Here is a 23725-nt window from a genome sequence, read left to right as displayed (position 1 = left end):
CAGCCCCTGCCAGAGACGCAGGAGCTACTGGTGGCTGCTGGGTACAAGACAGCGGCTGTGAGGGCCTGTGGGTCTGATCTGGGGGGTGGGGGGACGATACTGGCTGGATGGGACCATGGATCTGATCCCATGGGGCAGGGATGAGGAGGGGGACACCGGGCTGGGGGACCCATTAAGTAGATAGACGGGTACAGAGGGGTGCTCTGGATTTAGGTTCTTGGAAGTTTTGGGCGTAGCTCCCAGGAATCTTGAGGATCTCGGAGAGGTTCCTCTGGCTGGTTTTCTCCCAGGGACCCCGTCTCTGGGACCGTGCGGAGAGGACGGGACGCAGTGACTGTGCCGGGGTCTGTCTCACGGCCTGTCTCCTTCTCACTACAGAGCTCAGCTCCCCCAAACCCTCCATCTCCCTGAGTCCCAGCAGGTGGGTGACCCTGGGGGAGCTGTGACTATCCGGTGTCCGGGTCGGCACCAGAACATGAGGTTCCTTCTGTACAAAGATGGGAACCCGAATGTGCTGGAGGACACGGACCCCGCTGGGGACGTCGCTGAGTTTCCCATCTGCAATGTGAACCAGAGAACCTGAGGAAGCTACCGCTGCCAATACAGCACCCAATTGGACCCGCCCATCTGGTCGCATCCCAGTGACTCCGTGGAGCTGGTGGTAGCAGGCGAGCGGCCCGGCTTGGTGTCCCCGCTCCCAGCCCCACCCCCAGTCAGTCTCTGCACTGATGGTACGTTCAGCGCCAGGCTCTGCCCTGAGCCCTGGGACTCAGCAGAGGGGACGCCCAGCCTGTGACTGGGGACGGAGTCACTGAGGGTTCCCCGCCTGGGGGAGCAGCAGCCGCTGGAGATTCGGGGCCGAGGGAGGGGGGAATCCCTGCTCCCAGGGGAGCTGCAAAGCAGGGGCCTTTCCACGGGGGATGCTCCCCCAGTTGCCCCAGGTCTGGTGACACACAGAGGAGTCGGGGCCCAGGGGCTGCCCAGCCGGCCCCGCCCCCCGCCTGTGACTGCATTCCAGGGCTGGCTGTGTGATGCCCACCGGGGCTGGGGGCTGTCGGGTTCAAGAGCAGTGGGAGCTGCACATGTTGGCTGCTCAGAAACAGCCTGGGAACAACAGCTGTGGGGAGACCCCCAAGGATTCCCGGGCAGCGGCAGTGTGGGGAGCTCGAGCCCGGGATGGTATTTTTTTTTCTGGTAGGAGAAAGAAAACAGCAGGGGACAGCAGCTCCCCTTCCCCCACCCCTTCCTCCTCCACGTCCCCGCGCACCCCGGACCCTCCTGGCAGAAATGTCTGATAGAGTTTGGAGGGAGGCTGCCCAGTGCTGCAAGAGACACACCAGCAGCCAGCGAGGTAACAACCAGCACCAGAAATGCAGGGCCCCAGCGAGTGGGAGCCAGTGGAAAGGGACCCGGTGGCTGAACTGTGTCATCGAAGGGGCCAGGCACGGAGCTGTCAGGGAGAAAGTCCCCTTCAGAAGGGACAGAGATGGCAGGATCAGGAGGAGGCAGACAGAGGAAAGACAGAGGCCTGAGGGGGAAAGTTAAAGGAAGAACCGGGCAGTGAAACACGAAGAAAAAAGAGTCTCTAAGTACCTAAGCCATTGTTAGAAAACTGCAAGAGAAGTAAAACACGAAAGAAACATGACAGAAACCAGCTGTGAGCAAAGAGAAACGGGCTGGAGAAATGAGGAGGAAGTGAGCTGGAGCGAAAGTAAAGCAAATAGTGCGGACAAAACGTCCGCAGGACCGCACAGCACCTTGAGGTGCAGCAACAGAAATATCGGGACTGTCCCTATAAAATCAGGACATCTGGTCACTCTGCTCAGAACAGCAAACAAAGATGCCACAAGAGGATGGCTCAAGACAGAATGAACCAGCTTAAGAAATTTGCCTGCAAAGTCAGGACGTACAGAGGCTGAAAACAGAGAAACCGCGAAGGGAACCTAGAGCAGTGGGGTTCTGGTCTAGTTCACTTTACTTTCTAACTCTACATTCTGCGATTGCATGAACGTAAAACTGACTTGATAGGGAACAATTAATTCTGATGATGGTACAGTAGAAGCTCAGAGTTACTAACTGACCGGTAACCACACACCTCATCTGGAACTGGAAGTGCACAATCAGGCAACAGAAGAGACCAAAATAATAATAATAATAATAATAAAGCCAATACAGGACAATTCTGTGTTAAACAAAGTTCTACAAAATCAAGGGAAAGTTTAAAAACAGCTTTGGCAAGGGAAGGAAACTGTTTCTGTGCTTGTGTCATTTAAATGAAGATTGTTCAAAGCAGCATTTTAATTCAGGCAAAGTCAGCAACAGTTCCCAGTGTGACCCTACACAGCAGTTCCTGCTAAACCAGCAAACTCTGATTCTCCTTCCCCACCTGATGGAGATAAAATGCAATTGGCCTCTAGGTCCCCTCGGCCTCTCCTTGCCCTGCCCCAGCCACCCCTCCATGGGCTCCTTGCAGGTGGATCTGCACCATTGCCCTTTTGAGGGGTGGGGGGCCCCAGTGTCTCTTGTGTCACTAGCCCAGCTCTCTCGGTCTTGGATTCAGGGGAAAAGCATCCAGGAGACTCTCCCTGCAGCCCCCTGTATCGGCCTTGTCACTGGGGCCGGGCTGTGGGGACGGGGCGCAGTGACCAGCCTGTCTCCTCCTGCCTGCAGAGCCCAAACACAGCATCTCCCTGCACCCAGTGGGAGAGCCGTGACCGTCCGGTGTGAGTGTCGGTGTCTCGGAGCGAGGGTCCTTCTGAGTAAAGTTGGAGACCCGGCTGCACGGCGCTCGATGGACCTAACGCAGGGGACGTGGCTGAGTTTCCCATCCTCAACATGAGCTAGAGAGACACAGGGATCTACAGCTGCCAATATAGCACCAAGTGGGACCCGCCCGTCCCCGCTCCCAGCCCCACACCCTGCTGGACCCTCAGGCTGTCCTGGCCCCAGTGGGACGCTCAGAGCCAGGCTCTGCCCTCAGCCCTGGGCCCAGCAGAGGGGAAGCCTGCAAGGGGACCGGGAAGGAGTCACTGGAGGTTCCCCAGCCAAGGGAGAGCAGCAGCCGCTGGAGGTTCTGGGCTGAGGGAGGGCGGAACTTGGCTCAGCCATCGACCCCTGTGAGCTCTGCCCCAGACCCTGAGCTGCGCAGACCCACTGCCCCGGGGATGGGCTGGGGAAGGGACACGGGGCCTTTCACCTCTAGGGGGCTGGCTCTAAACTGTGTCCTTTTCTCTAACCACTAGACCCCACCCCCGGGGCCCCAATCAGAGCTAGGAGAGAACCCAGGAGTCCTGGCTCCAGGCCCCCCCCCAACAATCAATAAACCCCATTCCCCTCCGAGAACTGGGGTATATAAACAGGGTAGATTCCGGGCATCAGGTTTACAGAGTTTCACTGGCAGTAGCAGAAACAGGAAGTGAGCGCCGGCTCTGGGCAGACTTCCCCTTTCCTGGATTTTACGGTTGTTCCTTTAACAACTCAGGATCTAAATTTACCCATTTCTCGCACCCTCACGGGGGCCAGAAACCACCACTCTCCCAGGCCCCAGTCCTGTCTCTGTGCCATGTCACTTGGCTAAAAATAGATTCTGCAGCAACACTACCTGGGAAGGAGGTTGGCCAGGTCCCTCCACCCTCATGCTCCAGGGCAGGCACTGGGCCCAACCGTGTCAGGAAGGAATCTCTGTCCCACTTCATGGGAGAGGGATGATACTTTAGGGAGCGGGGAGGAGAGAGAGCCCTCCTCTACTCTGAGCTGCTGCTCCAGGGAGGCTAGACGGGCCTGTTGGAAAAGGTCAGGGCAGCCTGGGCACCTCTTGAGGCCTCCTGAGATTGCCTCATTCCCAGCTAGTCCCCGGACTGGGCAGCTCCCATGTGGGGCTTGGAGGTGATGGGGAGGGGGCTGGGCAGCTGCAGGAGGGGATGTGGTTTGCTGGGCGTTGCAGGGAGCTGGCTTTCCTCTGACCACAGTAGATTTGGCCTGGAGATTTCAGAGAAACCATCTGATGGGGCGGAAAGGGGCCGAGTGCATCACGGGCTTCCTGGGGCTGCAGCCCCCAGCGCAGTTCCTCATTCCGCTCGCACTCGGGCCTCAGACTGGGTGGAGCTGGGCACCGGGGTGTTAGTGGCAGCCCTGAGGGGTCCCCACTGCCCCATCATGGCATCTGCTCTCACCGTCCTCCTCCTCGGTGAGTATCGGAGACAGCCAGGGCGTGTGTCCATAAGGTGGGATCTGAGACCAGGACGTGTGTCCATAAGGTGGGATCTGAGACCAGGGCTTGTGTCCATTGGGGGGATGTGGGACCAGGGTGTAGGATCCAGGTGCTCTGGGATCTGGTCCCTAACACCAATTTCCTTTTCAGGCTGCTTTCTGGCCGGGCACAGCTGGGTGTTGGGAGGTGAGTATCAGTCTGTGGGGAGGATATTAACATCAGGAAGGGGCCGGGATCAGGGGGAGGAAGAGAAACTGAGCCCTGAACCTTCCCCAAAACTCAACCAAAACTCCCCCTGTGAGCTCAAACCCGGCCCCGTTCTTCTGTGCCCACCCCCCACACCATGGAGTAATTAGGAGCCGAATCTGGCTCCCGTGGTCTGACGAAGCAGCCAGGAACTGTACCCTGGTTCAATGTCCTGATTCAATGAGCCCCCCCAAGGCCGAATGACGGATGGACTGAATTGAGGTGGGGGGAGGTGGGGGCTGTGTCTCCCCTGTTTAAGTCCTGTCTCTTGTTGAAAGCAGGGCGAGAATTTCCCAAACCCACCATCTGGGTGAGCCCCAGCAGGGTGGTGGCGCTCGGGGGAAGCGTCACCATCCGCTGTGAGGGTCGGTACCCGGGCATGGAGTTCTTTCTGCGTAAAGCTGAACACCCGAACCGGCAGGTGTGGATGGTGCCTGATGGGACCGTGGCTGAATTTCCCATCGCCAGTGTCGGCTGGGAAGATGGAGGGAGCTACACCTGCGGCTATCGCTCCATAACGGATCAGAGTCGCTGGTCGTATCCCAGTGACCCCGTCGAGATCATTGTAGGAGGTGAGGGAGGGGCCTGGCTCAGTGTCCCGGCTCCCAGCCCGACACCCAGCCAGCCCCACAGAGGGTCTGCATGATGGGACCTCAGAGCCAGGCTCTGCCCTGAGCCCTGGGCCCAGCAGAGGGGATGCTGGGCCGGGGAGTGGGGACAGAGTCACTGGGGGATCCCCAACCAGGGGATTTGGGACAGAGGAAGGGGGGATCCCTGCCCCCAGGGGGAGCTGCAGAGCAGGGGGGGCCTTTCCCAGACAACACATCAGTTACGGGGTGATGGGCGGAGCTGAAGGTTATAAACCTCAGTGTATAGTAGAGACTTGCACAGTCCCCTTCAAGTCAGTGGTGGTGCTGTGCACAGAACCCAGGAGTCCTGGCCCCAATCCTCCCTGCTCCCCCCTCAGAGTCGGGGATAGGACCCAGGTGTCTTGGCTCCCAGCCCTCCCAGCAGAGAAGCCAGGGAGTGAAGGGACCCTGGAGACTGGACTGGCCTGTCACCCACTAGTGAGCAGAGCTCTGGGCCCCCAGGGGCTGGGGTTGCTCCGTGTCTCATGCTGTTAGCTAGGGTTACCATTCGTCCAGATTTACCCGGACATGTCCTCCTTTTTGTGCTAAAAATAGCGTCCGGGGGGAATTTGTAAAGCACTCACAATGTCCGGGATTTCCCCCCTCCCCTGGCAGAGCAGAGCGAGCGGCTGGGAGGGCTGCAGGAAAGTCCCGGGCTGGACTCCGGAGCAGCTGTAGAGGAGCCGGATCCGCCCTGCATTCTGAGCAAGTGTCTCAGCACAAAGTGCAGCCCTCCCCTTTTGCAACTGGGAGCGGTTTCTGCCATGCAGCGTAGCAAAACGGGAGCGAGAGCACTTTGTGCTGATACAAGGGCAGCTCTCCCCTGCAGCCCGCTCCGGCAGCACGGTGCAGGGCCAGGGACCGGGTTTTGCTGTGCTGGGGAGCGCAGCCACGTGTCCGGCTCGCACAGAGCCCAACACCCTGTTCTGAGCAGCAGGGTAAGGGGGCCAGGGGGCAGGAGAAGGGGCAGGGAGGTTCTGGAGGGGGCAGTCAAGAAACGGGGGGGGGCTTTTTGGGGGGAGTGGAGAAAGTTTTGGGCAGTCAGGGTACAGGTAGGGGGTAGGGTCCTGGTGGGCAGTTGGGGGGGTCTTAGGAGGGGGCAGTTAGGGGACAAGGAACAGGGAGTCTTAGGTAGGGGGTGGGGTTCTGGAGGGCAGTTAGGAGCAGGGGTCCCAGGAGGGGGCAGTCAGGGGACAAGGAGCGGGGGGGTGGGGGGCTGGGAGTTCTGGGGGGGCTGTCAGGGGGCAGGAGTGGGGAGAGGGATCGGAGCAGTCAGGGGACAGGGAGCAGAGGGGTTTAGATGGGTTGGGAGTTCTGGGGGGGGCTGTCAGGGGGCAGGAGTGCGGAGAGGGATCGGAGCAGTCAGGGGACAGGGAGCAGAGGGGTTTAGATGGGTTGGGAGTTCTGGGGGGGCTGTCAGGGGGTGGGGAGTGGTTGGATGGGACGTGGGAGTCCCAGGGGTCTGTCTGGGGGTGGAGGTGTGGATAAGGGTTGGGGCAGTCAGGGGACAAGAGGCAGGGAGGCTTAGATAGGGAGTGGAGTCCTGGGGGGCAGTTAGGGGCAGGGGTCCAAGGAGGGGGCAGTCAGGGGACAAGGAACGGGGGGAGGGTTGGGGGTTCTGGGGGGGCGGGAAGTGGGAGGGGCAGGGGCAGGGCTAGGGCGGGGCTCCTCCCGTCCTCTTTTTTGCTTGCTGAAATATGGTAACCCTACCAGGGACAGAACCCAGGTGCCCTGGCTCCCAGCCCCCTCCCAGCAGAGAAGCCAGGGAGTGAATGGACCCTGGAGACTGGACTGTGTCACTGGCCTGTCACCCGCTATGGAGCAGAGCTCTGGGCCCCCAGGGGCTGGGGTTGCTCCGTGTCTCGTGCTGTGGAGCTTGTGGTAGCAGGTGAGGGGCCCGGCTTGGTGTCCCCGCTCCCAGCCCCACCCCCAGACAGACCCTCGCGGGGGCTCCATGCTGATGGGATGCTCAGAGCCAGGCTCTGTCCTGAGCTCTGAGCCCAGCAGAGGGACGCCCGGCTGCGGAGCGGAGACGGCACAGGTGACCGGTATAATATGGAGCTGCTGCCGAGAGACGCTGGGCTGGTGTCGGGGGCTGGGGGTTGCTCAGGCCTAGCACAGGGCTGGGGTCGCTCGGCATAGCATGGCTGGGGCCTGGTCAGTTGGCTGGTGGGGCTGACCCGGGACTGGGGCCGGATTGGGGTTGCTCTGGTGGCAGGGGTGGGGCTCAGGGTTCTAGCTGGCCTGGGGGCAGGGAAGGGGGCCCCCTCAGCCAGTTAAACAGGCTCATTCTGCTCAAGGAGCTGCTTCCATGGGGGAGACACAAAGGGCTGGGGCTGGGTAGGGAGAATGGCTGGTGTTACTAGGGGTATGTGGGGCCCAGACACCGGGAGAGAGACACCAGCAGCCAGCGAGGTAGAAACCTGCACCAGCAATGCAGGGACCCAGCGAGTGGGGAGCCAGTGGAAAGGGACCCGGTGGCCGAGCTGTGTCATCGAAGGGGCCAGGCAGAGAGCTGGCAGGGAGAAAGTCCCGCTGAGAAGGGACAGAGATGGCAGGAACAGGAGGAGGCAGACAGAGGAAAGACAGAGGCATGTGGGGGAAAGTTAAAGGAAGAACCAGGCAGTGAAACACAAAGAAAAAGAGTTTCTACGTTACCAAAGCAATTGTTAGAAAACCGCTGGAGAAGTAAAGCACGAATGAAAAGTGACAGAAACCAGCTGTGAGCAAAGAGAAACGGGCTGGAGAAATGAGGAGGAAGTGAGCTGTAGCGAAAGTAAAGCAAATAGTACGGACAAAACATCCGCCCAGAACCTTCAGGGGCAGCGAGAGGAAGGGAAAAGTTGTCCGAGAGCAAAGGGACTCTAGATAAAGCAGCGGAGGGACAGTTGTTCGATTGAGAAGCCGACCCATCGCCTGGAGAAATAGCTGCAGGTATCTGAGCTGGAACTCAGAGCAGCAAACAGAGACGGCGCAAGGGGATGGCTCCAGACACAACAAACCAGCCTAAGAACAGAGAAGCCGCGAAGGGACCGTAGAGCGGTGGGTTCTGGCCTAGTGCCTTGGACGTTCTAACGCCAGATCCTGGTGCTCCAGGAATGTAAATTGTTGCCATGAAGTGGGTTGAATTCAGCCAATGGCAGTTACTGTCCAGGCGAGCTCAGCAATAGTTCCCAGTGTGACCCTACCCAGCAGTTCCTGCTACACCAGCGAACTCTGATTCACTTGTGATCATTTCCCACTGAACTGATTTCTCCTTCCCCAGCTGATGGAGATAAAATGCAATTGGCCTCTAGGTCCCCTCGGCCTCTCCTTGCCCTGTCCCAGCCACCCCTCCAGGGGTTCCTTGCAGATGGATCCGCGCCGTTGCCCTGCTGAGGGGTGGGGGGCCCTGTGCCTCATGTGTCACTAGCCCAGCCCTCTTGTTCTTGGATTTGGGGGCTCAACAGTGACTCTGCTGGGGTCTGTGTCTCACGGCCTGTCTCCGCCTGCCCCATGGAGCTGGTATAGCAAGTGAGGGGTGTCACGGACTCACAGATCGTGCCCACTCTTGGCCCCGTGCAGTCCGTGGTGGGTTCCCCTTTCAGTGCGATAGCCCTTCTCGGGGGTCCAGTCTCTCTCGGGGTCATGCCCCTCCACCTCCTGGAGCCGCACCTCTCTGAGCCTTAGCACGTCTGTCTCTGCCATGGGCCCCCTCAGGGAGTCCACTCGCTCTGGACACCCGGGGCCTCCACCCCCGAAGGGGTTGATGCAACCCTGTTCTCTAGACCGGAGTGACTCTCAGCCAGCATAAAACAGGAGGATTTATTGAGAGTTGAACACAGCACAGGAAACTCTCAGGGCCTCAGGCCTGGCCTCCCTCAGCCCAGCACATCCCAGTCTCCCTGCACCCAGGTGGGCTCTGCCTGCTCCCCCTCTCCAGCCCCGAGCCCCCCTGCTTCCCAGCTGGGCATCTGATATCACTGGCTCCAGGTCCCGCCTCTGTCCATTGTCTTCTCTCCAGGTAAACAGGGTTGTAAACCGGGGCCTCCTCTCCTCGCTTCTGTCCTCTGGTTGGAACCGGCTGGTTAGGTCACTGGGTCCTCACTCTGCAACCCATTGTCCGCCCACTGGCCAGAATCATCTGCATCTCCTCAGCTGGGCCTCCGGGTCACCAGGTTGCCAGGTCACTGGTTGCTGGGGTGTCCATCCTCCTGGCCATTGGCTGCATCCCCAAGTCCTCTCTCCGGTCCTCTGCAAAACACACTCCCTCTCCCCTCACCTCGTTAAACCAGTGACACCCAGGGAAACTGAGTCCCACCCCCTCCGCATACAAACCATTGAAAACTCCACAGAAAACAAGAAAACCCCCCACTTCATCACATCGGGCCTGGCTCAGCATCCCTGGTCCCAGCCCCACACCCAGCTGGGCACTCAGGGGGTCTCAGAGTGAGTCTGGGCTGTCGGTATTAGCACCCCCTGGTTTGATACAGCCCCGGTTGGCAGACAAGCTCCCCTGTAGCTCTATAGACACACGGACCTTCCTCCCCCAAAATAGGGACAGCCGCACCCAGACCTGCTCCGCAGTGACTCCAGGTGTGAATGGCACCTGGCTGGGGCAGGGACCGTCTCTGTGTCATGTGTCTGTACAGCTCCGAGCACACGGTGGAGATGGCCCAGGACAGGGGCTCCTGTTAATTACTACTAGTTAGGAATGATTTTGGTTCTGGTTTCTGTGGAGCCAGACAGGGGCTGTATCTGCGCTCAGGGTCTCGCTGGGCCGATCCTCCCCGTTCTGGGATCCCGGGGGCGCTGAGCCGGCCCGAATCCCTTGGTCCTGTCTTCTCCCCAGGGACGCCGGCTCAGCCCGGGGAAGAGCCACCATTGCCGGTTGGGGGAGGAGACGTTCCCTGTGTAACTAACCACAGACACCAGGATACCAGCTTTCCCACCCCCATTCCCCCCGACTGACGCTGGTTCTATTCCCAACTCAGTCAGGAATGACGCCGACTTCCACACATCCCAGGCAGCACGAGGCCAGGTACCGGGGCTGGCCGGGGGGAATGACCATCAAACCAGCCTTGGAAACAGCCCCACCACAGGGGCCCCACAAACTGGGTTGCTTTGCTGTCCACCGGCACCACAAAGCCACCCTTGTGGGGCACAGTTTGGTGCATATCTCCCTGGGAGAACGGCGCTGGGGATAATGACCACGTGTATCCTGAGTTTACAGCCAGCTCAGCAGAACGGCTCAGAAGCAGAGCTCCCCTTTCGCTGGGGTGTGCCCAGTGTGGCATTAACCCTGGAACCTCTCAGTCCAGATAGACATGGTGTTAACACTTGAACCCACTGATTCAGAGTGACATGTCATTGACTCTGGAACCTAATGACATCTGTTGCAATTACAGCACCATTACATCTTCTGCTGCTGATCACTTCAGCAGGGCTTGGTTCTCCCAATGATCTCAAAGCGCCCTCCCCAGACACAAGTTCCCTCCCAAGTGCCCACCCCAGTACAGCCCTCTGCCATTGGGAGTGAACCCCCTGACCACTAATACTCAGAATCCCCTCTGATCCTGCCCCACCACTAGCCCCATAGAATGTTCTGCTGAGGGTCCCTGGGTCCTCGTGGGGGAGGGGCTGGGGCAGCAGGTAACGAACCAGCCACTCACGGTGCTCACCACCTGGTGCTGCTTCCCAGGGACATTGGAACCAAGTTCAGCACCGGATGTGACCCGTGCCATCATCGCCGGGGTGAGTGTAGCGGCCGTCGGCCTCCTTCCCCTCCTCCTCATCTTCCTCTGCTACAGAAGTGAGTGCCCTGCCCAGCAAGGAAAGTGTTAAACCCGCTGCTAAGCCGGGCTGGGAAGGGGTCAAGGTTTGGATGGGAGATGGGGAAGGAAACCCAGGGGGTGGGGCAGGGGACCAGCAGGGGGTGCTCTCCCCTGGCAGTGAGAGCTGGCCCCAAAACCCCTGGGCAGATCTAAGGGGCGCTATGGTTCAGGGAGAAGGGTAGGGGGCTGAGCAGAGAGCACTGGGCTGCAGTGGGTGGGGCAGGGACTCACTAGGGGGTGCTGGGCTGCAGGGGCCTTGGACCTGTCTCTAGGGTATCCACTCTCAGCAGCTGGAGGGGTCAGGGCTCCCCCCAGCAGAGCGGGGGGGTGGGAAATCTGTACTGGGCCTCCCATCCCGGCTGCCCTATAGGGCTGAGGGGCAGGGCTGGTACATGGGATCAAGGTCGACTCAGGGACGATTCTGCTTCATGTCTCTGCAGGGAAAGGACCAGCCCCGAGACAGAGCAGGTGAGACCCCAGCTCCGCTCCCCACCACTGATCTACCTGACACAGGACACAGGACTCCTGGGTTCTCTCCCTGCTCAGGGAGGCAAGTGGGATCTAATGGTTAGATCAGGGAGGCTGGGAGCCAGGACACCTGGGTTGCTCCCTGGTCTGGGAGGGAAGTGGCGTCTAGTGGTTGTGGTGGGGGGCGGGTTAGGGAACAGGATTCAGTGTGAGGCACAATGGGGGGCTCTCTGGGTGTGTTGTGGAATCTCCCTGCGGGTGGGGGGCTATGACATTTACAAAGGGATTTTCTCTCTTTTAATGCCAGCCGTTTTGGGGTGTTAAAGATCCCGGCTCATGAAGACCCCGTCTGTGAGTAACACACACAAAGGGTACTGGGGTGGAGCAAGACAGCTGGGGAAGGGAGGGGCTTTTGGGGGCTCCCCTCCCCCTCTGGTTCAGGGACTCTCCCATCCCAGGCCTGGTGCTTTGGTGTCCCCCCTTCACTTCTCCATCAGACCTTCCCAGCCAGTGACCTGCAAGGAATCCCCATCCACTCCTGGCCCCCAGCCTCCTGCTCTAACCACTAGACCCCACTCCCTCCCACAGCCGGCGTGAGAACCCAGGAGTCCTGGCTTCGAGTGCCCCCCCTCGCCCTGCCGTAACCCCCTAGACTCTGCCGCCGTCTCTGTGCCTCTGTTTTCCTCTTTGTAACACGGAGCTAATGACCCTGGCCCATGCTCTGGGGTGGGGGATGGGTGGCTGTGCCAGGCTCTGAGCCCCCTTGCTGGACAGAGGGGTCGGAGCTGGGTGTGGGGTTCTGCTCTGGGCCGGCCGGGGGTGCACCTCAGTGGGTGTCTCTGTTCCGCAGACGCCTCCAATAACGAAGGGAAAGAGCCGCAGACCCTGGTAAGTCTTCCCTGTTCCCCCATAGGGCCTGACCCCAACCTTGACCTGCATGGACCCCAGCAGCCCCCTCATAGCTCCCTCCCCCAGAGCCTTTCCTGGCACACTCAGTGGTTTGGGGTGGAGGTCGGGCTATTGGGAGAGGGGTGGGCTTATGGGATTGCCAGATGGGGTTGCAGGGTGTATGTGTATGTTCCTGTCACCCCCTGCTGGAGGGGATGGTCCCTGCTCTGTGTCTGTGTGTGGGGGCGATGTTTGGTGCATGTGCGTGCATGCACACACACACACACACGAGTGACTCTCTCCCCTCCCACCCTAAGGAGCCTGACCCCGGCACCTACGCCGAGCTGGACCTCCAGACGCTGCAGCCCAGTGTGTACGCCGTGATCAACGTGAGCCAGGGAGTCCCGCAGTGAGAGCCCCCCACAGCCATGGGGCGCCATCCCCCCGGGGGCAATAGACTCACCCCCTACAGCACCTGCCCCAGAGAACTCTGCTTCTAGGGAAGATTTAGGGGGGACACTGCCCTCCCCCTGCTGCAGCCCCATCTCATCAAGCTGCTGTCCCCCTGCCCCACCCAGATGCACATATGCGGGTAGGGGGGACTCAGCACCGGGAGGGGGAGGGGAAGGGGACACAGCAAGGCAGCTTTGATGTTATTTTGCATATTGTTAACCTCCAGATTTGTAATAAACACAGAACCACAAACCAGCACCCCTGGGCAGCCCCCACCCCCCTGTCCTGATGCCAGGAGAGTGTGTCGCACCTGGGGGAGATGGGATTGCTGTGGGGAGGGGAGGGGTGCATAGGTGCTGTCAGGGTTCTCTCCCCACTCTGAACTCTGGGGTACAGATGTGGGGACCCACATGAAAGACCCCCTAAGATTATTTCTACCAATTTAGGATTAAAACTTCCCCAAGGCACAAATTCCTTTCCTTGTCCTTGGACAGTATTGCTGCCACCACCAAGTGATTTAAACAAACATTCAGGGAGGGGCCACTTGAAGCCCTATCCCCCCCCCAAAAATATCCCCACAATCCCCTTCACCCCCTTTCCTGGGGGGGGAGGCTTGAGAATAATATACAAACGGATAGGTTAACAAAGTGAGCACAGACCAGATCCTTGGGTTTTTGGGACACTAAAAACCAATCGGGTTCTTAAAAGAACTTTATTATAAAGAAAAATAAAATAAAAAGTAAAAGAAGCACCTCTGTAAAATCAGGATGGAAGGTAATTTTACAGGGTACTAAAAAGATATAAAACACAGAGGATTCCCCTCTAGGCTCAACTTCAAAGTTACAAAACAGGAATAAACCTCCCTCTTGGCATAGGGAAAATTCACAAGCTAAAACAAAAGATAATCTAATGCATTTCCTCGCCTTTACTTACAATTTCTGTAATTTTAGATGTACCATTTCAGTAGGAGCTGGGTTACCTGCTTGGTCCCACTCTTTGTCTCAAGAGCGAACACACACACAAGAGAACAAACAAAGTTTCCCCTCCCCCCCACCCCATTTGAAAGTATCTTCCTTCCCTATCCGTCCTTCTGGTCAGGTGCCGACTAGATTAATTGAACTAATTAACCCCTTACAGGTAAGTGATTCTGTACCCCAAGAGGGATCTTGTATTACTGCATACATAAAGGCTGTTACCCTTCCCTTTATATTTATGACAGGCGCCTTCTCCATGGGGAAAAATTAGTGGGTGCTCTGCACCCACCGGCAGCCAAGCTCCCAGCCCCACCCCAGCTCCTCATCCTCCCCCCCTTCCCTGAGCGCGCCGCATCCCAGCTCCTGTGCCTACTTCCCAGCGCTTGCCACCGCCAAACAGCTGTAGCAAGCTCTGGGAGGGAGGGGGGAGGAGCGGGAATGTGGCATGCTCAGGGGAGGAGGCGGGGAAGAGGTGGGGCCGGGGCAGGGATTTCGGGAAGGAGTCAGAATAGGGGCAGAGAGGGGACGGAGTTAGTGCAGGGACTTTGGGGAAGCGGTTGAAATGGGGGTGGGGTAGGGGTGGAGTCGGGGTTGTTGTACTTAAAGTACTGCACAGGATCTTTTCAGGAAGAATAAGGCAGAACGCCACATTTATTAGTAATACATGTATTCATTAACACTGTATTATATGCATATAATATATTACACTTACACTCACACACACACACAAACACACTCCGTCTTGTTGTTACCAATTAGTTGCTTCCCTTAACTTTACTGACCAGGTGAGTTAGATGGGGGAGGGGGTGGAGCCGGGCTTCTGCCGATCCGGATCGATGCTCCCATGTTGACAAGACGAGACCCGGGGTCCTCTGCAAGACACCTCACTTTTATAGCAGCTTTCCTCTTATGCAAATTTATACAAGATTCAAACTTTGTGTCTGTGTCCATTGGTCCTTTGTGCTGCTTTCTTTTGAGTGTTGTCCCAATACTGCAAAGAGGGTGTTTCCAAAAGAAGGTGCTTGCTTTTAACCCCCGAGGCCGTCGGTATGTCTGCTTGTCTTTAATGAGCCCACTTGACACGTTTTATTGTCCTTGGGTCTGGCTCCCAGCCCCTCTCCAACAGTTGAGGCTGTCTGGAGGTGCTGCCTTCCATGCCTTGCTCATCCACACCTTATTCATTTAACAGGGCAATTGATTAAGAGTGGGGGGGGGGGAGAGCTCTTGTTCTACTGCTAGCAAAAAGAATTTTTTTTTCTATCTTATTCTATCCTTAGGGGCTATAATATTATACCAAGGGCAATGCAAAGTTTCTAAATGAGGCTTTGATACAAAGTCCCAGGATACAGAGGTCACACGTGGGTAGACCCACCACAAGGTTATATGAAGAGGCACAATGTAAAGTTATATGAAAATTATCAGAGATTGATCTACATTGTCCCCCTTTTGACCTCTCAAGAACAATTCTTGAGTGGTCACCATATAAATCTTTTGTATTTGTTGCAAACAAACCAAACAATTATAACCAGGTGAATATAACTAAAACTATTAGAATTGACTAAACACCAGATATAACATAAACACAAATGCGAACCATTATAATTATAATAATTGGAAATACAAAAAAAAACATTACCATTACAATAATTGGGTACATTGACAAACAAAATGAGGCCCAAGTTTGATTCTGCAATAGCCATCAAACAATAAAAGTCACTGAGGTCAGGACCTTCTTAAGCACACACAACAAATAAGATTTTGTAGGAGTACCACAGTTGTTATGCAAGGTTAAGCTGATTTGGACTTAAACTAACATTTAGTTGCTAAAATGTTGTAGAATTTCCTATTTTTAACAGTTGTTCTCAGAGGTTTCTGGGGACCTGAAAGATGGGGCCATACAATTATGGGCCAAGGTTTTACAGGTTATGGGGGCTCAAGAACTACCCTTCAGGGCTTGGGGAAATAGAACCAGAGTGCATAGAGGAAAGTGTGGAATTAATAATAATACAAGCAAATGTAACTAACAATACAAATGTATCAAGAACAAAAATTAACAACAAAATGATTTTAGAGAACCTAACAAAACAAAACAAAATAACCCTGATGCACTGGGGACCCAAGTCTTTTGGACACAAGGGGTGATTGATAAGTTGGATGGAGATGGGGGAAGTAGAGAGAGGAAAAGACATTTACCATGTCTAGTGTAGTATTCCCTCTTTTTCTGGACCCAATGCTAGCACAGGACACCACTAGAGACAGACACAGAACATGCAACACAGAACACTGAACACAGACTTTGTCATGACACTATAACCATGGTATTTTATAACTCTTTAGCTGGTACCAGCTCTCCTGATGTTCCGGTTCAGAGCCTGAAAGATAGAAGCTTGGAAACAAATTAGCACAGTGCTTTTACCCTGGCAGAACCTGCTTGGTCTCTGCCACAGTGTGTTTGGTACTTGGGGCTGCACAAATGCTAATTAAGTGGTGCATTTTTTGTGAGTGTAAATTCTCCCTTTCTCTCAGTAAAAGGGCGTTAACACTCCATCTAGAAAAAAATGTCTGTTTTAAAATCTCCAGCCATTTTGCCATGGCCTGGAGATCTGAGGCAGAAGCAGGCACTGTTGTTAACTGTTTCAATGGCATTTCGGCCCTGGGAGGAGGAATTTACTCAAATATTCCAAATATCCCCCTTCCCAATCTCCAGAGGGGTCCCAAAGGTCTGCCCCCTTCTGGAGTCTCAAATGTTTCTTCTCTTGATGTTACTGCTGCTGTAAGATTTGAGAGTGCTGTATTAACTCTTTGTACCCAACCTGTTTTTTAGTTTTGTTTATCTGTTGCTTGCCTGGGCCCAATTCTGCTTTTTTCAATAAACAGTTTCTTTTCATGGGCACAAGCCTTGTTCCACTACCAATTTAGCAAGGAGGGTGGGCTTTTCAACTAGCCCCCACCCTTCCTGGTCCCGTTCCTTAAACATTTTCTTCAAAATTGTGAAATTACCACAATATTACTTACAAAAAACAAAACAAAACAAAAAAACAAACAAACATAAACCACACTACACTGCCCAAACTCCTATATCCTTCAGAGTTTGGCTTAACAGAACAAGATCTGTATCTTATGTTTTTAACCCACTCTGGGCCAGAGGGAGAGACACTAAGCCTCCCTCTGTATTACTCGGTCTGCTACCACCGAAGGTTCATACACCAATTATACAAATCCTTCCCCGGATTAGATCCTTCCCCGGATCAGAGTGAGAAACACTAAGTTTTCCTCTTTAGCTCCGCCTTGCTACGGCTGAGGGTGTATGTACCTCTATAACACAATTTAAACCTAAACTCCTATATCCTTCAGAGTTTGGTTAATTCTTCCCCGGATCAGAGTGAGAAACACTAAGTTTTCCTCTTTAGCTCAGTCATGAACACAATTTAAACCTAAACTCCTATATCCTTCACAGTTTGGTTAATTAACTGAAAGTTTACACTCTTTTTCCTCTAGTGCCAGGCTTGCTAAAACTGGCGGTGTGCACACCAGTTTTATAATAACTGTGGATTCTATGCTTGCTCCCCCTTTCGCATTCTCCACCAAAATGTTGTACTTAAAGTACTGCACAGGATCTTTTCAGGGGGAATAAGGCAGAATGCCACATTTATTAGCAATACATGTATTCATTAACACTGTATTATATGCATATAATATATTACACTTACACTCACACACACACACAAACACACTCCGTCTTGTTGTTACCAATTAGTTGCTCCCCTTAACTTCACTGGCCAGGTGAGTTAGATGGGGGAGGGGGTGGAGCCGGGCTTCTGCCGATCTGGATCGATGCTCCCATGTTGACAAGACGAGACCCGGGGTCCTCTGCAAGACACCTCACTTTTATAGCAGCTTTCCTCTTATGCAAATCTAGACCAGATTCAAACTCTGTGTCTGTGTCCATTGGTCCTTTGTGCTGCTTTCTTTTGAGTGTTGTCCCAATACTGCAAAGAGGGTGTTTCCAAAAGAAGGTGCTTGCTTTTAACCCCCGAGGCCATCGGTATGTCTGCTTGTTTTTAATGAGCCCACTTGACACGTTTTATTGTCTTTGGGTCTGGCTCCCAGCCCCTCTCCAACAGTTGAGGCTGTCTGGAGGTGCTGCCTTCCATGCCTTGCTCATCCACACCTTATTCATTTAACAGGGCAATTGATTAAGAGTGGGGGGGGGAGAGCTCTTGTTCTACTGCTAGCAAAAAGATTTTTTTTTTCTATCTTATTCTATCCTTAGGGGCTATAATATTATACCAAGGGCAATGCAAAGTTTCTAAATGAGGCTTTAATACAAAGTCCCAGGATACAGAGGTCACACGTGGGTAGACCCACCACAAGGTTATATGAAGAGGCACAATGTAAAGTTATATGAAAATTATCAGAGATTGATCTACAGGGTGGGGCCATGGGCAGACAGGGGTCGAGCACCCAACGGCACCAGTAGAAGTCAGCGCCTATGGTGGGAGGGGCCCTCCTGCTCTAACCACTAGACCCCACTCCCGTCCCAAAACCAGGGTATATTACACAGTCACTGATGTGGCTTCAGGTTTACGCTGAGTTTCACTGGCAGTAGCAGAAACAGGAAGCGGGCGCCGGCTCTGGACACACTTCCCCTTTTCATGGATTTTTTGGCTGCTGCTTTAGCAACTTAGGATCTAAATTTATCCCTCCCCTGTCCGATTACGGGGGCCGGAAACCACAACCTCCCACCCCTCTGTTCAGTCTCTGTCTCACGGTACTTGGCTACGAACAGCATCTACAGCGACACTACCTGAGAAGGAGGTTGGCCAGGTCCCTCCACCCTCATGCTCCAAGATGAGTGCTGGGCCCAGCCGGGTCTGGAAGGAATCTCTGCCCCGCTCCCTGGGAGAGGGTTGCTCTGTGGTGGGCACTGTGTGTGGGGGGGAGCCCTCCTCTGCTCTGAGCTGCTAAACGGAGGCTAGACGGGCCTGTTGGGAAAGGTCAGGGCAGCCTGGACACCTCTTGACACCTCCTGAGATTCCCCCATTCCCAGCTGGTCCCTGGACCGGGCAGCTCCCATGTGGGGCTGGGAGGTGATGGGAGGGGGGCTGAGCAGCTGCAGGAGGGGATGTGGTTTGCTGGGCATTGCAGGGATCTGGCTTTGCTCTGACCATGGTAGATTTGGCTCGAGATTGCAGAGAAACCATCTGATGGGAAGAAAGGGGCCGAGCGCATCATGGGCCTCCTGGGGCTGCAGCCCCCGGCACAGTTCCTCATTCGGCTCGCACTCAGGCCCCAGGCTCGGTGGAGCTCGGCACTGGGGTGTTTTACCTCCAGGGGGTGCTGTGATGAAGTGAGGAGAGTTCTTTTTTTTTTCTTGTTTTTTTCAATGGTTTGCATGCAGAGGGGATGGGACTCAGTTTCCCTGGGTGTTACTGGTTTAATGAGGTGGTTAGTATTGGTCAGTTAAATTTCAGTAAAATGATTGGTTAAGGTATAGCTGAGAATATTACTATATAAACTGGGGTCAAACAGGAAGTAGGAAGCGAAACTGGAATCATGTTTGCTAATGGGAAAGGGGGTGGAATGGGAACAGAATATAGGGAACGGGGTACAGGGACACAGGCACGGCTCTGCGGCGTCAGAGCTGGGAAGGGGGACGCAGGGTAAATGCTCTGCGGTGTCAGAGCCGGGAAGGGGACATTGGGGAACAGACTCTATCGACGTATAGAGATAAGCTCGACTGGTGTGAAGGGCTTCAGAATATCCTTGCTTGGAAACTAACCCCACTAAACATCACATTGGCTGCGCTTCGGACGTCTGGTCTTTTGCTGCTCACTGTCTGCGTGACAAGAACCAGGGAAGTGGGAGGGTTGAGGGTTCTAACAGATACCCCAGTGACGGGTGACCCGGAGGCCGAGTGGGAGGACAATGGGCTGTGAAGAGAGGACGCCGGTGACCTGACCAGCCGGTTCCAGCCAGAGGGGGCCAGAGGACAGAATAGAGGAGAGGAGTCCCAGGCGACCTGTTTACCTGGGACAGAAGACAAAGGACAGGGGAGGAGCTGTTGGGACCGGTGATATCGGATGCCCAGCTGGGAGGAGGGGTTCTGGCTGGCAGGGGAGAGCAGGCAGAGCCCACCTGGATACAGGGAGATTTAGATGTACTGTGCTGAGGACGTGCTGAAGGCTCAGAGAGGTGCGGTTCCAGGCGACGGAGGAGTCTATGGCTTAACCCCAGGAGAGAGTGGACCCCAGAGAAGGACTCTCGCACTGAAGGGGGTTCCTCCCAGGGACCGTACGGAGCCGAGAGAGGGCACGAGTCCTGTTAGGCCTTGGCTACACTGGTAATTCACAGCGCAGCACTTGCTGCGCTCAGGGGTGTGAAAAAACACCCCCCTGAGCGCAGCGAATGCAGCGCTGTAAAGCACCAGTGTAATCAGCGCCTGCAGCGCTGAACGCTCGCTCGCATGCTTGTGGGGAGTTTGTTTTGCTGTGGGTGGTTTGTTCTGGTTTGGTTTGCGTTTCCCAGATGTACAGGATTTAGGTGGGAAGCCTATGACAGATACAGAGGCAGCAGTGGTAGTGACCCAAGCAGTGGAAGACACAATGAACATGACTGGATGTGGAAGCTGCGGCATGTACATGATCCTGGAGGGGGTACCTGAGAAGAGTTTCGTCTGCATGAAGTGCCGCCTGATAGAGCTGATGGAAGAAAAGATCCGAGGATTGGAGATGGAGGTGGAAACTCTGGTCGAGTTTAGAAGGGGCTTCGAGCAGATGATGGAGCAAAGCCATGAGGAGGCTGAAGGGAAAAGCTCAGATTTGCAGATGGAAGCAGGACCAAAGGACTCTGAGGGGAGACTGCTGGTGAGGAAAGTGGACGGTGGAAGCATGTGACTAAGAGAACCAGGCAGAGGAAAAGACGGGCTAGTGAAGGAGAAATAGAGCTCAGGAACAGGTTTGCGGAGTTGGAAAATGAAGAAGGGGCACAGCAGGTGGTCGCTGAAGGTGAGAGGGTGAAGAAGAAGAGAAGAGCAGCCAGTCCTATAGGAAGAGGGGAAGAGTCAATGGAGATAACACCAAACATGAGCCCCAGGAGGATACAGGATGGGTTGCGGAGGATTGCAAGGGAGAATAGGAATCAAGAGGACTTGCAGCCAGAGGGAACAGGGAAGAGACTGGAGAATCGCACCGTCACCAGGAAAAGGCAGATCTACGTGATTGGGGATTCCTTACTGAGAAGAATAGACAGGCATGTAACCAGAGCTGATGCAGAGAACAGAAGGGTGTGCTGTCTGCCGGGTGCTAAGATACGGGATGTGGACCTGAGGCTGAAGAGAATCCTAACGGGAGCAGAAAAGAATCCCCTGATTGTCCTTCATGTGGGAACGAATGATACTGCTAGATTCTCGCTGGAACGTATCAAGGGAGACTATGCCAGGCTGGGGAGATGCTTAAGGAAATCGAGGCTCAGGTGATCTTCAGTGGGATTCTGCCTGTTCCTAGAGAAGGGCAACAAAGGTGTGACAAGATTATGACGATCAACATATGGCTCAGACAGTGGTGCTATAAGGAGGGCTTTGGGAGGTATGGCTGCTCGGAGGCATTCATGGACAGAGGACTGTTCTCTCGGGATGGACTTCACCTGAGTAGGGAGGGAAATAGATTTCTAGGATGGAGGCTGGCACAACTGATTAAGAGAGCTTTAAACTAGGAATTGTGGGGAGATGGTTGGGAGATGTCCAGGTAATCTCCACGCTGGATTTTAACATTGAGAGGGAAGAAAACAAAGAAAGAAAGGATACGGCCGTGGGTAGGAGAATGGACATACAGAGGAAGGGTAGTGTAGATACCATTCTCATAGGTGATAGTGGTGGTAGAATGTCTGGGCCTAATCGGGTTAAGAATGTGAGCAAAGCCAAACAGCAAGAATTAAGATGTTTGTACACCAATGAGAGGAGCCTAGGTAACAAAATGGAGGTTTGTTACAGGAGTGGGTGGGTGAGATTCTGTGGCCTGCGTTGTGCAGAAGGTCAGACTAGATGATCATAATGGTCCCTTCTGACCTTAAAGTCTAACTGGAGTTACTGGTGCAGGAAATGAAACTGGATCTTATAGGGATAACAGAAACATGGTGGAATAGTAGTCATGACTGGAGTACAGGTATTGAAGGCTATGTGCTGTTTATGACAGACAGAAATAAAGGCAAAGGTGGTGGAGTAGCATTGTATATCAATGATGAGGTAGACTGTAAAGAAATAAGAAGGGATGGAATGGATAAAACAGAGTCTGTCTGGGCAAAAATCACATTGGGGAAGAAAGCTACTAGAGTCTCCACTGGGATAGCGCTTGGGGTGTGCTACAGACCGCCGGGATCCAATTTGGATATGGATAGAAATCTCTTTAATGTTTTTAATGAAGTAAATACTAATGGGAATTGTGTGATCATGGGGAGACTTTAACTTCCCAGATATAGACTGGAGGACAAGTGCTAGTAATAATAATAGGGCTCAGATTTTCCTAGATGCGATAGCTGATGGATTCCTTCACCCAATAATTGCTAAACCAACAAGAGGGGATGCCATTTTAGATTTGGTTTGGTGAGTAGTGAGGACCTCATAGAAGAAATGGTTGTAGGGGACAACCTTGGTTCGAGTGATCATGAGCTAATTCAGTTTAAACTAAATGGAAGGATAAACAAAAATAGATCCGTGACTAGGGTTTTTTATTTCAAAAGAGCTAAGTTTAAAGAATTAAGGAAATTAGTTAGGGAAGTGGATTGGACTGAAGAACTTGGGGATCTGAAGGTGGAGGAGGCCTGGAATGACTTCAAGTCAAAGTTGCAGAAACTATCAGAAGCCTGCATCCCAAGAAAGGGGGGAAGACTCATAGGCAGGAGTTGTAGACCAAGCTGGATGAGCAAGCATCTCAGAGAGGTGATTAAGAAAAAGCAGAAAGCCTGCAAGTTGTGGAAGATGGAAGGGATCAGCAAGGAAAGCTACCTTATTGTGGTCAGAACATGTAGGGATAAAGTGAGAAAGGCCAAAAGCCATGTAGAGTTGGACCTTGCAAGGGGAATTAAAACCAATAATAAAAGGTTCTATAGCCATATAAATAAGAAGAAAACAAAGAAAGAAGAAGTGGGACCGTTAAACACTGAGGATGGAGTGGAGGTTAAGGATAATCTAGGCATGGCCCAATATCTAAACAAATACTTTGCCTCAGTCTTTAATGAGGCTAATGAGGAGCTTATGGATAATGGTAGAATGACAAATGGGAATGAGGATATGGAGGTAGATATTACTACATCCGAGGTAGAAGCCAAACTCGAACAGCTTAATGGGACTAAATCAGGGGACCAAGATAATCTTCATGCAAGAATATTAAAAGAACTGGCACATGAAATTGCAAGCCCATTAGCAAGAATTTTTAATGAATCTGTAAACTCAGGGGTTGTACCATATGACTGGAGAATTGCTAACATAGTTCCTATCTTTAAGAAAGCGGGAAAAAGTGATCCAGGCAACTACAGACCTATTAAAAGCAACAGAGGGTCCTGTGGCACCTTTGAGACTAACAGAAGTATTGGGAACATAAGCTTCCGTGGGTAAGAACTTCACTTCTTCAGATGCAAGACCTGTTCGTTTGATATCTTTAGTATGTAAGGTCTTGGGAAAAATTTTGAAGGAGGAAGTAGTTAAGGACATTGAGGTCAATGGTAATTGGGACAAATTACAACATGGTTTTACAAAAGGTAGATCGTGCCAAACCAACCTGATCTCCTCCTTTGAGAAGGTAACAGATTTTTTAGACAAAGGAAACGCAGTGGATCTAATTTACCTCGATTTCAGTAAGGCCTTCGATATGGTTCCACATGGGGAATTATTAGCTAAGTTGGAAAAGATGGGGATCAGTATGAAAATTGAAAGGTGGATAAGGAACTGGTTAAAGGGGAGACTACAACGGGTCGTACCGAAATGTGAACTGTCAGGCTGGAGGGAGGTTACTAGTGGAGTTCCTCAGGGATCGGTTTTGGGACCAATCT

The 23725-nt window shown here is 53.8% G+C and overlaps 1 protein-coding gene across 1 annotated transcript in view; it reads left to right on the top strand.

Moving 5' to 3' along the window:
* The first annotated feature begins 4230 nt into the window (after window positions 1-4230).
* Window positions 4231-23725, top strand: part of LOC101940632 (leukocyte immunoglobulin-like receptor subfamily B member 1) — a 37161-nt gene continuing 17666 nt past the window's right edge. Inside the window, exons 1-7 of the mRNA XM_065570959.1 lie at window positions 4231-4396; window positions 4738-5028; window positions 10766-10876; window positions 11339-11366; window positions 11674-11717; window positions 12217-12254; window positions 12572-12664. Coding sequence (XP_065427031.1) covers window positions 4294-4396; window positions 4738-5028; window positions 10766-10876; window positions 11339-11366; window positions 11674-11717; window positions 12217-12254; window positions 12572-12664 — 708 coding nt within the window. The 5' untranslated portion in view covers window positions 4231-4293. The remainder of the gene's footprint in view (window positions 4397-4737; window positions 5029-10765; window positions 10877-11338; window positions 11367-11673; window positions 11718-12216; window positions 12255-12571; window positions 12665-23725) is intronic.

The sequence above is a fragment of the Chrysemys picta genome, chromosome 17 (assembly GCF_011386835.1).
Source record: "Chrysemys picta bellii isolate R12L10 chromosome 17, ASM1138683v2, whole genome shotgun sequence".
In the NCBI taxonomy this organism is placed as follows: Eukaryota; Metazoa; Chordata; order Testudines; family Emydidae; genus Chrysemys; species Chrysemys picta.
The sequence above is the reverse complement of the archived record's forward strand: the minus strand, read 5'-3'. Positions and strand labels throughout refer to the sequence as shown.